We start from the raw sequence: 14,000 nt of genomic DNA on the forward strand, positions 1-14,000 counted from the left end.
AATTGTGTAAAGACAAACAAATAAAAAGAAAATACGGGAACTGGACTATAGACAGGAAGGAAGAATGGGAAACATCCTTACGGGACATGAAGGAAACAATGGCCAGTCTAGGCTAGTGTGTAACTGAGTCAGTCCTGAGAAGAGAGACAGACCACAAGACAGAGAGCAGGTGCTAGAAGAGACGGTAACTGAGAATGCTCACCCACTTAGGCCAGCATCATGTTCATGCTCTGCAGCCTTTGTTATATGTCACAGTCTGTGTGCCCAGGCTTGAACCCCCTAGGCTGTGTATGATTACATTATCACTTTTAAGTCAAACTTAGCCCTGATTAAAGACGCTCAGTTCACTGACACATAGGAGATTGAATATATTTTTTCCAAAAGCTCTTTTTTCATATTTTTTCCAAAAGCTCTTTTTTCGTTTATTAATTTTTCTTTTGTCTTTCTTTAGAATGTTTTTTAAAACTTTAGAAAAATGTTTAGTGTGTGTGCTAATATATTCCACAGGATGAGGATCGAGGTCAGAGGACAATTTGTGGGAGTCAATTACCTCCTTCTAGAATGTGCTTTCTGACCAACAGAGTGCATGTTGTCAGGCCGGTTGTCAGGCATCTTCACCACCTTGGGCCATCTCACTGGCCGTGGGTGACTCTTATTTTAATACAGTTTAACACCATTCAAATTGAAAATTGTATCTTGTTATTTAACATTTAGGCTTGAATTAGCAGTGATTAGCTTTGTGAATACAGAGACCACAGCAAACACAATTCTTTGCCTTCCTCTTGACACTCACAGGTGCAGTGATGTAAGAAAAGGAAAAAGAAGATCTATAAGACCGGGTAGAGGGAGTCAAGAGTAGGCTACAGAGCAGTAGTCTTAGGACACTCAGTGGGAAGACTCTAAAAGAAGACTTCACTCAGCCTTCTCCCTGCCTGACAGTACACAACAGCATACTGTGCTGAAAGCTAGACTTGCTAGAGAACTCAACTTCAAGCAGAACTGAGGTAGATACTGAAAACAAGGTGACTAACAGTGGCTGGCTATGCTTTATTGATTGGCCACTACTTATTCTCACATACATATCCACAGCTACACCAGAATTCGTGCTTTGTAAAAGGACCAGCAGGGTATCTACTAAATAAAAATTATTATCTATTCAAGGGAAACTCCAATTCCTGCGTAGGTGTTAGACAAACTCCAATTCCTGTGTAGGTGTTAGACAACACGCCACTAGAACAGACCCACAAACTGGACAGTATGGCAACAATGTAAAACAAAGATGATTAGAGAACTGAATTGCCAGAAAGACTTAAAGTACTTTTGTTTTTTAAAAAAATCTTCAAAGATTGAGGAGAGGAATCAAGTAAGTGGATAAGGAATTTAAATCTAAGCCAAAGAAAATAATTTTTATGAAATCAACTCAAAACACAGACAAGAGTGTCTGGAGAGTTAGCTCAGCAGTTAAAAGCACTTCCTGGTCTTCCAGAGGACTCAGCTCCTAGCACCTACATGGTGTCTCACAACCATCTCTAACTCCAGTTATGGGGATACAACACCCTTTTCTGTGCTCCAAGGGCAGCAGACACACACACGTTACACAGACATACACGTGGGCAAGCAAAATACACATAAAATAAAAATAGAAATGAAAACATACACAAGTCTTCACAATAAACAAAAAAATCAGTATCTTCCAGCCTTTTATACTATTCCAAGCAAGATCAATTAATGTTTTAGAAACATCATGGAATCTCAGGGGTATACCCAACAGAGAAGCATTAGAGACTTTTGTTTTAGGGTCTGAAGAAATAGCACTCCTTCAAAAAAGTGCTTATAAACTGAGATTCCCAGCAAACCCAGCCCTTTGGAGGCAGACAGAAGGATCTCTGGGGCTCAGTAGCTGGCTCCCTCCACAACCAAATGCAGTAGGGGGAAGGGGGAGGGAGGAGGAGAGGGGGAGGGGGAGGGGGAGGGGAAGGTCAAGACAAGGCTAGCACATACCCAAACACATACGCACACCACACACAAGGCCTTTGCTTCAATCCCACTGGAAAATAATCACTGCAAAACTTAGTCCTTGACCACCTTCTCCCCACCCCTACCTGGTTTTGTTCTGGTTTTGTTTTCGAGACAGGGTTTCTCTGTGTAGCCCTGGCTGTCCTGGAACTCACTTTGTAGACCAGGCTGGCCTCCAACTCAGAAATCCGCCTGCTTCTGCCTCCCAAGAGCTGGGATTAAAGGTGTGTGCCACCACACCAAGGTCCCCTACCTGTTTTTACTAATATTTTAAGTTTAAAACTGAAAGAGGGCTGAGAGAATATCTGATAAGAACTCAGTCTTTAGCTTGATTTTACAGCAACACAGTTATAGCAGAGGTGACACCATACAAAATGGACCCCTTAATCACAGTACTTATTGACACCTTGATAATGGTCATATTCAGTAAATGAAGCACATCACCCCTTTGCCTAGGGTCTTCACTGTGCATGCAGGAGAAAGACAGCTTCTTTGCAGATAAACAACTCTCCAATAGCTTTTATCTAACCCACCAGCTACAGTCTGGCAGCTTTATTTAGTCCTCAGCTACCTGAGAATAACAAGCTGTGTTTCTGAATCCTATGTAGACACCTGTGGTGGCTCAGAAGCAAGCTCTGTCATCTGGTCTGTACTGACCCTGACATCTCTTCCACTACAAAGCAGTCAAAACCAAAACCACAACTTCTAAATTTGTCACTTTCATGCTCAGTTTTAGTAATGCTATTTCTAGATGTTCATGATACAAAGCCCAAAACTGAGACAGTACCTTTCCAAACCACCTTCTGGCTCCAGGAGTTTCTTAGTTTACCCTCATGCCAATGAAGTCCATTCCAAGCAACCAAGTCTAACAATACTGTCTAGTCAAGAGTAAGCTTTCCCACTGGAGTGGGTTAGTAGTCCAAATGACTGAAATTTCATCATCATCAGGATCAGCCCCAGAACTCTCCATGGCTTCCATTACAGAAAACAACACTTCATGGACAGTGTGTTTAATTTCCCTCTATTCTGCCTTTCAGGTTATACTCAGGTGAGCTATAGACACAGGAAGAAGATATTCTGCCCTTTCTAAATCGCAATCCTTTCCTCTTTAGTAACAGATAACAGTGATATAATTTTATAAGACAAGTGACTTAGAAGTCATCTAAGAATCAAAGGTGTGGAGAGACTTTAGGGGCCACTTGGTAGGTTTGGCCAAGGACAAGGAAATGGGCTTCGGGCAGGAATCTGGCATTAGGCCAAGACAAAGAAATATGTTCAGGCAAGAATCTGACATTAGGGCATGACAAGGAAGTAAGTTCAGGCAAGAATCTGATTTTAGGGTAGAACAAAGAAGTAGGCTTCAGGCATGAATGTGACTTCAGGCAAGGATGGGGAAGTCGGCTCAGATATCATGATCATCCTGATAAGCCCTTAGCAACATTGATCTGGGGAGCAGGACTTTGTTTATTGTCTTGCTAGTTCCTTGACGATTTGTGTTTATTGCATTGCTGTTCCTCATTGTACTACTCACCCCTAATACTTGCAGGTAATTAAAATGGTATAAAAGCAGATTGGGAAAAATAAACCTGCTTCAGCGTCAGAACTGCCTGGGGTCGTGCTACAACCTTGTCTAACTGCCTTTTCTCTTTTTAATCTTCACTCGAGCGAGCGAGCGCTGGAGAGCCTGCTGACTGACTGAGCAGGTTTGATCACAAAGGTACTTATCTCCTCCACCTTTCCAGCCTCTCTTCATAAAACACGAGTTTTAGTGACTTAGGGTTGACATACCAAATTGCACTTTTTTCTGATCACATGGATAAGCACTAATCCCTCACATTATTAATGACACTCTGTTATGCTTGCAGATAGAAGTCTAGCATAACTGTCCTGTGAGAGGCTCTACCCAACAGCTGATTGAAACAGATAGAGACCTACAGGCAAATATTGGACAGAGGTCAGAGACTCTTATGGAAGAGCCAGGGGAAGGATTGAAGGCCCTGAAGAACATAGGAACTCCACAGGAAGACCAACAGAACAACCCTGGGAGCTCTCTGAGACTGAGTCATCAACCAAAGAACATACACAGGCTGGACCAAGGGCCCCAGAACATATGTAGCAGATATGCAGCTTGGTCTTCATGTGGACCCCAAACAACTGCATCAGGAGCTGTCCCTAACTGTGAAATCTGTTCCCCAACACAGCTGCCTTTTCTGGCTTCAGTGGGAGAGATGTGCAGAGATCTATGTGCCAGGGTAGGGAGATACCCACGGGGAGCTCCATCCGGTCAGAGAAGTGAAGGGAAGATGATGGAGGGAAGCAGGGGAGGGGATAGAAGAGGGGGCAGCATTTGGGATGAATAGAAGGAGGGAGGGAGGGGGGAAAGAAAGAAGGAAGGAAAAGAAGGAAGGAAAGGAAAGGAAAGGAAAGGAAAGGAAAGGAAAGGAAAGGAAAGGAAAGGAAGAAAGGAGGAAAGATGCTCTGCAAACCACCTTTCAACCTCTGCTTCCCTCCAACCCAAGGCAAGGTACTCAGTTCCCAAGTCTAAAATCAGGCTCCCTGATTCAACCAAGAAAGTGGCAAAAGACTAAAGTAATGCCTCCTTAATGTCCCTAGAAATGGAAGCCTGTGGAAGCAATCAGTCCTGGCATTTGCTTTAGAAAAAACAAAGGAGAGCCTGGGGTGGACTGTTTTAAATATATAAACTGCTCATTCAGAATAGAAGAGCAATTTTACAACTCTCAAAGCCATCCTATTAGTCAAAAGCAGTTAGCTTTACAGATTCAGTGTCCTCTTGAACAAATCTTTAATACTTATCTAATCTAATTTAGAGAAGTTCACACAGTCTTATTAATTAGTTCACACAGCTACTTACCAGGGACATGGTTATAAAAACTGCTTTTTGTTAATAAATTACTTTTAAGTTCACTTTTATCTGATACACAGCCTTTCACCTAGATGTTTAAATACCATACCAACTCTTCATTTATGAAAAAAAACAAATATTCCAAAACCTACTGTGTTCAATATCATAGATACACAAGAAGTATATATCAAAATTTAACATAGAAATATTTATAAACTATTTACTACTATATCGATCTCCCTGCCTTTAAAACATGATTTGTAAATATCTTCAGGCTCAGCTTAGCTTGGAACATCAGGTTTTCCCTGCCTTCCTAGCTCATTGTCCAGCTTCATCCCTACCTGTTCTCCATCTCACACTCACACTCAGCTATGCTGCCCGTCCTCATCCTGACTTGACACCCACACCACTGCACACACTCTACAGATGCACATGTTCACCTTCAGGGTTTACTTGGCCAACAGATCCACTCTGTACAGAGTCTTCAGAACTTCAGTTTAATGTCACTTCCTTTTTAAAACAAATGTTCTCTCTCTCTCTCTCTCTCTCTCTCTCTCTCTCTCTCTCTCTCCCTCCCTCCCTCCCTCCCTCCCTCCCTCCCTCCCTCCCTCTCTTCTCTCTCCCCTCACCCCCTACAACCTTCTCTTCCCCCTCAACACAGTCACATCTTCCATCTGTTATATGAAGCCCTCAGGCAAACTAATAATAACCCATGGCTTAAATCCACATGGTAATCATGTTTATATAGTACCAGAATCAAAAGTTATTAGGATAAATATAGCTTTACCCACCAAAGGCTGCAGAGTTCAACAGTATTCCTGTAAGACAGTAGAAACTCAAAAAATAACTAAGCTTCAGATTGCAATGTAGCTAATGTATTATAGCATCCATTAATGTTAAATGAAAATACAATTATGTTTAAAGGGTCAAAACAACTATATTACTAAATTTAAGCTTATTCAAAACTGAGTTAGTGGGACAGGAAAGAACTTTTGCTGATAATTCAACATGGAAAAACATCTGCTAAGAGAAACAGGTTTCCTCTTCTCCTTGTATCCCATATCTATAGCAGCTACACTGAGCAGTTCGCTCTTTTCTCTCAAGTTCTGTGATTCTGTACTAGGAAACAGTTGGAGAGATGGAGATGAGTCCGAAGTTCCCAGTTACCTATTTTAAGACCGTCTCAGTGTTCTGTAAGCCGTCCCTCACCTGCCCATCTACACTGACACAGCAGTTTAGGTACTTGCAGCTTGCTATTATGACACGTGATGCCTTAGAGACTCACTTTCTAGAGTGGCTATGTCACAATATGCATGGAAAACACTCATCAGCAACAAACAGTAGCTGCAGTTTAGGGGTTTCTATTTATTTTTTTAATCGAATGGCAATATTTGAGGGGCCTTTTATGACAGTTATTTCAATAAACATTTACTGAGACCTTAGCACCTAAAACCTAAATGAGCAATGAGAAACAATAAAATACTAACCATACTCAAGGCAAGAAGTAAGAAGTAGAGAGCCAAAATGAGCAGGCTGATCAGTCAGACAACCTAAAAAGCCTGTGAACACAAGGATAAAGTAGGCTATACTACACTCACACACAGGAATGGGATCCAATCAGAAGAATGGACAAGGGCTGGGAACACAGCTCAGGGTAGAATGTTTACTTCATCATGGAGGAGGGGCACACATGGACCGACAATAATACAAAAAAACCCTACAACTCATTAAAAGCCAGACACAAAATAATATGTGCGTGGCTCCATTTATATCCAGTTTAAAGCAGAACAAGTGATCCAGAGTAACGGAAGCCTTTCTAGCACCTCTTAGCATCTCTTCCTCTGTCTCTTGCTAAGAGGTGACCTTTCTTTGGAATAAGAGGCTCAAGGGAAGGAACAGAGGGGGAATTTTCTGAAGTGACTGAAATAGTCCTCATAACAAACTGGACAACTCCAAAAAATATCTTGGGATGTTTGTAAATTCATGTACTGTACTGAATATAAATTATATACAATAAATACTACTAAGCACATAAACAGCTGAGACTCTGGCTATTAACTTTAAAGGAACCAGTCTCAAATCTCTGTTTATCCTTGACAAGAGAAGAACTTGTGCATGTCTTTAACACTCCGGTCCGTCAAAAACAAAGTCTCACTCTAAAAGCTGTATCAGTTGCAGGAAATAGAGGCTCACTGCAGGGTAGGTACTGCACAGTGCTGGAGTACTTACACAGTGTGCACAAGACCCTGGGATAAATTCACAACAGGAAGGTTAGGGAGGAGGTTCATCTAAATTATATCAGCAGTGACAACTGATGCACAATCTAGAGCAATTCCCTCATATGAACCCAGACTGGAGTTGTCAGTTGTAATGCCCAAGGAAAGGGACAGCACACTAACGTTCATCTGCAGTTATGTTACATATATTAGTGAGAATTATTTTAGCAAAGAAAAAAATGGAAAAAAAGAAAAGACAATTTAAGTAAAAATAGTAAGATGTCAAAGTGTAGTACATCAAAAATGCCAAGTACAAATGAACTCCTTAGTTAAAAAAGACCAAAAAAGTTAAATAAATTATGTGCTAAGGATGAAGTGAGTTTACTGTAAAGGGAAGAAAACTATACAAATAAAATTGGCAAAGTATACTGATATCTGGGCAAAAAGGGGTGACAAATTCATCAGTGGAAACAAAACAGCTCAGTGCAGACCAGTGAAGTGATGTGTCATGAAAACAAAGCAAGCTGGAATTATTCAAAGCAAAACATGTGAACTTCCATCAAAACTCCCAAGAGGATCTTAATGTGCCTTTGTCAGTAAGCCCGTCCTTTCTTGGACTTTGCCTTTCCCTTGGATCAGAAAAGCGCAGTATCAAAGCTGGGCGTGGTGGCGTGCACCTTCACTCAGCACCTGGGAGGCAAGCGGATCTCTGAGTCTAGTCTACATAGAGGCTTATAGGACAGGGAGCCTAACTCAAAAAGCAACAAAGAAAAAAATCAGGAGCCCCTATTTTTTCTAAAGTACAGAGAGAGTATAGCAGATGGACTGGTTGCTTCTCATCTGCTATACTCAAGCATATTAATCAAGGAATATACTGAAGGATTTTAACACCATGGTCACCCAAGTATATTATAAACTCAGTAGAGGGGGCCTTTTGTCAGTTGCAATAATCTCTAAAAATAGCAAGTTCTAAGCGGCTCACTGCTGCCATCTACTGGACAAAATGTTGATAAGCACTTCAATTGTACATTTCAAAATTCTAATAAAGAACACAGTCAAGTCATAAACTGTAACCTTGTTCTGGCCAGATGAAGATACTCCACAAATGGCACATACCTATGTCTGTGCAACTTAAAAGCCTTTCATAACAGTATCTGGTTTCTCCGTGCCACAGGCTTATATAGATATAGAAAGCTTTGCTGCCTGAAAGCCAGTTAGAATGTTATATATTTATAAACCAATTTGATTTGTGAGTATTTCTATTTCATAACCTAAATAATTACCCTGAGCCATTTTAACCACACCAGTTGCATTTTATTAGCGTGTCTGTATCTAAGTTGCTTGTAATGTTTTATAAAAGAACTATGCATTAATATGTGGTGGCACTTGTAGTTCCCTCTTTCCAGACACAGGGAGATTATTTTCCTATCCCCTTAGTACTTATGTGGGACCACAGACAAACTGATTTTCAAGTGTGAATGAAAACACCAGAGCCACTTGCAGGCCAAATTAGATACTGCAAGGGTGTGACTGACAGTCCTGTCTCCTTCTGTCTTGGTAATAAGGGCTTCAAAGACAAGGTCAAACCCAAAGCCAAAGCAGCTTAGGTCATTATAGGCAGCTGTCCTAGAGAGTCGCCCAGACCTACAAAAGACTTTGTTAAGAATAAAAGCCAAAACCTCCCACTGTATTAAAGGCACACTGGACTGGCGACAGAATGGTAGGTAGTCCATCAGCACAGCCTACCCAGATACTTGGTCCTGGATCAACTGGTCCATCAGTCCACCACTCTTTCTGTAGGAAGCGCATGTTAAGCACCATCCCTGACACCCCTTCACCAAGGGGCACTTCTCAATACAGCAACTAAAAGTGTTGTAGATGTCACGTTCTTAGCTTAACTTAACCAATACACTAATGCCTTTATAATAAATTATGTATGTGTGTATTTGTATGTGTTTGTATAAAGAAATAAAAAGAAATCTCCCAAAGGGTAGAGAAATCCATACATACTATGCTGTTCATTTCAGAGGACTCATAGCTGCCAACAGGATGGACACTCCCAATGGGCTCCAGGCCCTCTTCATCCCACATGTACGTTCCATCAGAGCTATCGGACGGAGAGAGTTCAAATGAAGACCCAGCTCTGTAATCCGTATCCGGTGAAATCAAGTTGTTTCCAGATGTATGCTTTGTACATTCACTCCTGTCTTCAAATGATTTTAAAAGAAAGAAAAAAGCGTGAATTTATAAAACACAGTCATTTCTCATTTCTAAAATATAAGCTCTAATAATCCAATCTATTATAACAGCATTTGGTTCAAAAACTATAACTGTAGCATTTTCCTAAATACTAAATAAACTTTTTTTTGGGGGGGAGGCAAAGTTTTCAAAATAAGCCACTAAAACATTTTGTAATAAACATAAAATTCACTCATTTTTTTACATCTTCACATTCCTTTACTATTTCTTAAGGTATTTATTTCATTTTAACCACTGTTTAGGAAACTCTCTTCCTCTCTACAGACTACTTAATCTCACAGATATGTCCTTAAAAGACAACTTGTTCTAGGCATCTTCCAGTTTATAATGCCTGAAGACAGTTTAGTGCATCACTATGAGTGAGCCAGTCCCTTGACTAGACATGCCTTTGTGCACTCCCTTTGGGCTTCTTTTTCTGGGTAGATGAACAAATGACATTCATCCTGCACTAAGTTCCAATATAGCCAAGTCTAATAGGCATTCACTCTCCCTCCTCGGTACCGTCAGTAAATAATGCTTCAGTGAGTAGTACCACATAAGGACTGCTAAACAGAACTGTTCCCGAGGATAGAAAGCTTTCAACTAAACAGGCTTATGTTATCTGACTTGTGTTTGATATAGCTTGACTCCTAGCAGACTGCAATGATGGCTACGGCGAATGGTGTGGTTTAGCGTTTAGTGGCAAGCCACTCCCAGGCAGAGTTGGGAAAACTGTCTGGAAACCATGGCCTACACAATGCAGGACTTGGCATGTATAAGACAGCTCCCAAAAAGGCAAAGTATAAAGAGTTTAACTGATTCTATCCTAGAAAATAATGCAAGATGGAAACAAGCCGCAAGGTTGCTGCTCTGCTGCGCTCTCCTCCAGCCTGAGCCGCCTCAGTCAAACAGCGTCTTACAGTCTATCAAGGCAAGGCTAAATGTTAGCTCTGCTGTAATCACCAGGGAAAGCACGGAAGTTAAGGATAGCCATATTTACCAGAGACACTTATATCTATCCACTCTTCAGCTTTACTGAAGGCCTGCTCACTTTCCTTAGGAGAATCAAATATATCCTTTGATGGTCTGCTCTCATGCTTTTCTTCTTTGAGAGTCATTTCCTCTGGCGTTATTCTAGTTCTGTTGGAGTCCTCTAAGTCTATGAAATCATCGCTGAAATCTTCACTTAAATCATTCTTGTCGGAAGACGACAAGGACGACAAGGAAATATCATCCACGTCATCGCTCAGGTACCTAACTTTAGACTCGTTCTTCCCAGTCTGGTCATTGTCTCTTCGGTAACTTTCATTTTCAATTAGTTCTTGGTCCTTACCCGGAGAGCTGTCCTGGGCTGAAACCATACCTTCTTCCTCTACGCACATGTCAGCAGGTGGGTTTTTATTACTGTCAACTGTCATGGGCCCAGAAAATGGAGGTCGGCTAGATTTCAGTAGAGGGGGATGAGCCATCCTATAAACCAACGTGGACGAGACAGCGGGGCCATTGGATAAGGCCAGTTTCTTTCCAGCAGCAGCATAAGGCCTATTAAAACCAAACCCCACATGTTCGTTCCCATTGAGTACTTCTGACTGCAGAGAACTTCTTGTTAGCATACCTGACCGGAGAGGCACTCGAACGGGGAGCTGTTGGTTCTGATAAGGCTTTGTAAGGTCTACAGCTCTGTTGAAGGAATGCGATCTGGTTATAGATGAAGGTGGAAGGAAGACATTCTGAATGGAATGTGAAAAACTTTGTGACCTTACCATTTTTTCACAAGTGATAGATTTAGCATTGTCTGGGGACTGTGCTAAGCTTTCTCCAGAACTACTTCTGCTGGCACAGGAGTTCACTCTTGGCTTCTGCACGTTACCAGAAGATCTGTTCCCATAAAACGCATTCAAATGTGACTTCGCATTGACCGAAGAATATGAAGTCCTTCCTAGTAATGTGCCTTTGGTAAATTTACCCAAATTAGATGGTCCAGAGAAAGATTTTTGACTTAACTCCTCTGCCGATGACACAAACATGGTTGATGGTCTTGCTAACTTGGATGTGAACAAGGAAGCACTTTTCAAACCTCCCTTTATCCCATGCCCATCCAGCGTTCCTGGAGCAGGTGCATGTTGTTCAGGCTCAATTAGTTTATCATGTGTACTTTGAATATTATTAAGTTCTGCTGTATTTTGTGAACCAAGTTGATATTTATTTGTTTTTCTCCAATTAAATGAATGGGACAATGAACAATCAGAGCCATTATTTTTTATGTAACTTTTGACATTACTACTCTTGGAGGTCCCTAATAAAGTCACAGTGGCGCCATTTGGCATCGGCTGCAATGTACTTCTCACAGATTTCATTCCATATTTCGGCAGCTTGGAACCCAAAAATGTCTTGATTTGTGTTTTTTCTTCCATGGGCTATAAGGTGCATTGGTTCTTAAAACTTGACAGAATCTGAGGGAAGAAAAAGATTAACATTTCTAAATAACATTAATAATGTGAAATATATTAATTACTTCCAGACAATTATCCATGACTCCTATACAAAATAAGCAAAATGTAAAGTTAATTTAATTTTGACATTTCGAATAAACATAGTACATTAATACTGAAAAAATAGACTGTTTTGTAGACCTGTGCTTAGAGATGACTGCTTTAAGCCATTAATGAATGTATCAAAAGGATTGCAAATTCAAATTAGATTCTGCAGTGGTGTCAAGATTAAGCAGCTTTGCCCCACATATTAAAGGGAGAGTAGCAATACCCATGCCAGACAACTGCTGTTCCCATATTTGATAGTGACCGTCACCATAAAACAGACTTCTATATTCATAAGTACTTTTAAAATAGCTGTAAGAAAATCAATAATAATAGTATACATATGTAATGGTCATTTCCCAATTGCTAACTAACAAATAATAAGGATTCCATCACCTAGTATCAGGAGAAAGACTAAGACACCTCCTGCCTGCAGAAGTAGACTGAGGAGATAATCTAGTCCTTTACTTCTCCATGCCTTACTTTCCTGTCTAAAACAAGCATGATACATATTATTCACCAGCACCCGCTAAAGAGAAGCTCAAAAGCCAGACACACTGTCACTACAACTGCTTCAGGGTCTGCAAGTAGAAAAAAAGGGAAAAAAAATGTTTGAAACTGAATGTATACTTTCCTACAATAGTATGTATGGAATTCTAAATGTACAAAATCCTGCAGAACAGATGGTGCCAATCATCTTGAACTGTGGTCTTAGAATGAAATTTTTTTTTATATCTCACGTAAATTTCCTAAATCTGAGCATCTTTGTAAGCCCTGCTATCTCACTGGTAGGTAAATTACCTTCCAGCTGAATGCTCAAGAACCTTCTACTACCTTTGCTATAGCTTTGAAATAAACAAGCACTCTGATTCTGCCACACTTCAGGGACCACGCTACCTCTAATGCACGCTACCTGATACGCACTTAAAGATGCAATCACTAACGATCTGAAAAGGCCCATATTGGCTACATCATCTAATGATGTGATCTGTGAGTTACTCTAGTAAATACTGTTTCTGTGCTTTAATGGGGAACTGAGAATGGATGGCACAGAGCTGGAAATGTCTATAATTCCCTGAGTTCATTCCTATTATATATATTTTTAAGTTATGACATAATTACTGAATTGGCATGGCACACTTGAAAGAATTTTCTAAACTATGTAAGATCTTTTTTTAAGACTAGTAAATCAAAGTTTCTCAGTTAAAAAGGAATCTATATCTGGATAAGAACTGGAAAATAGGGACAAATATTATTGAGCATATACATAAGTAGTGCCATGTTTATTATATTATCATTAATTACCTAATCTCCATAATTATACAGCAATAGATTGTTCCCATCTCCCATAGCTAAATCAAGATTTTGAAAACTAAAGTACTCTCCACAAATCACCAGAAATGATTTGGGTTCACATGTGAATTCAGGGTCAGTGCAGCGTACTCATGACAAAGCAATGAAATATACTGGGAGGCAGACTGTCAGTGGAGACAAGCAGGAAGGGAGGACGTGGGAGGCTGAAGGAACAGGAGGAGCATGAAGACTGTGGGGCCACGTGTTAACAAGTGGGCAGGAAACAGCCAAACCTGCTCCTTTGCAAACTCCTTTCATATCCATTACCTTACCCGCTAAGAAGCCACCCACTCACCTTCATTCAGCATTGCAAATACCATTCCAGAAGGTTACTAATCGCTGAATTTAGGGATTTAAACAAGCACTGCTTAGTCTAGGGGCAATTAACTGAAGAGCAATGCTAATGACTAAACAGGCACAGCAGTCATACCTGAAACCCATTTCCACAGTCAGACTCTGCACCAGAGTTTTAAATAATTTGTTGATTTGTTTTTAAATTTCTATTACTCAGTTATATCTCCTCACATCCTCTCTGCCTAGGTTTTCCTGGCTGTCATATGTAACATACGCTGGCTCAAAGGCTTGATTATGGCGATTAAGTAAAAAGGAAACCTCAAAGATTTAAAACTACATTTCACTTGCGGTGCTTTGTGGATTTAAAAAGAACACAAAAAATTCAATACAAATCCCCATTATTAGGTAAGTTTGACCTTTCCTGTCCTACTGCAACTTAATTCTGCCAAACGGAAGCAAGCTAGCAAGTCAGGCTCAGGGATT

The 14,000-nt window shown here is 40.5% G+C and overlaps 1 protein-coding gene across 8 annotated transcripts in view; it reads right to left on the minus strand.

Annotated features, from left to right (window-relative positions):
* Nucleotides 1–14,000, minus strand: part of Ccser2 (coiled-coil serine rich 2) — a 93,906-nt gene that overhangs the window by 54,543 nt on the left and 25,363 nt on the right. For 6 of the 8 annotated variants that reach the window (XM_030248048.1, XM_006519606.4, XM_006519605.3 and 3 more), the window contains 2 exons: nt 10,334–11,786; nt 9,106–9,302 (listed from right to left, as the gene is read on the minus strand). In XM_030248048.1, coding sequence (XP_030103908.1) covers nt 9,106–9,302; nt 10,334–11,747 — 1,611 coding nt within the window. In that variant the 5' untranslated portion in view covers nt 11,748–11,786. Of the gene's footprint in view, nt 1–5,670; nt 6,104–9,105; nt 9,303–10,333; nt 11,787–14,000 lie in introns of those variants that run through there. The other 2 variants (XM_030248049.1, NM_028407.4) reach the window with 2 other exon arrangements.

This window comes from Mus musculus, chromosome 14, assembly GCF_000001635.26.
Source record: "Mus musculus strain C57BL/6J chromosome 14, GRCm38.p6 C57BL/6J".
Lineage (NCBI taxonomy): Eukaryota > Metazoa > Chordata > Mammalia > Rodentia > Muridae > Mus > Mus musculus.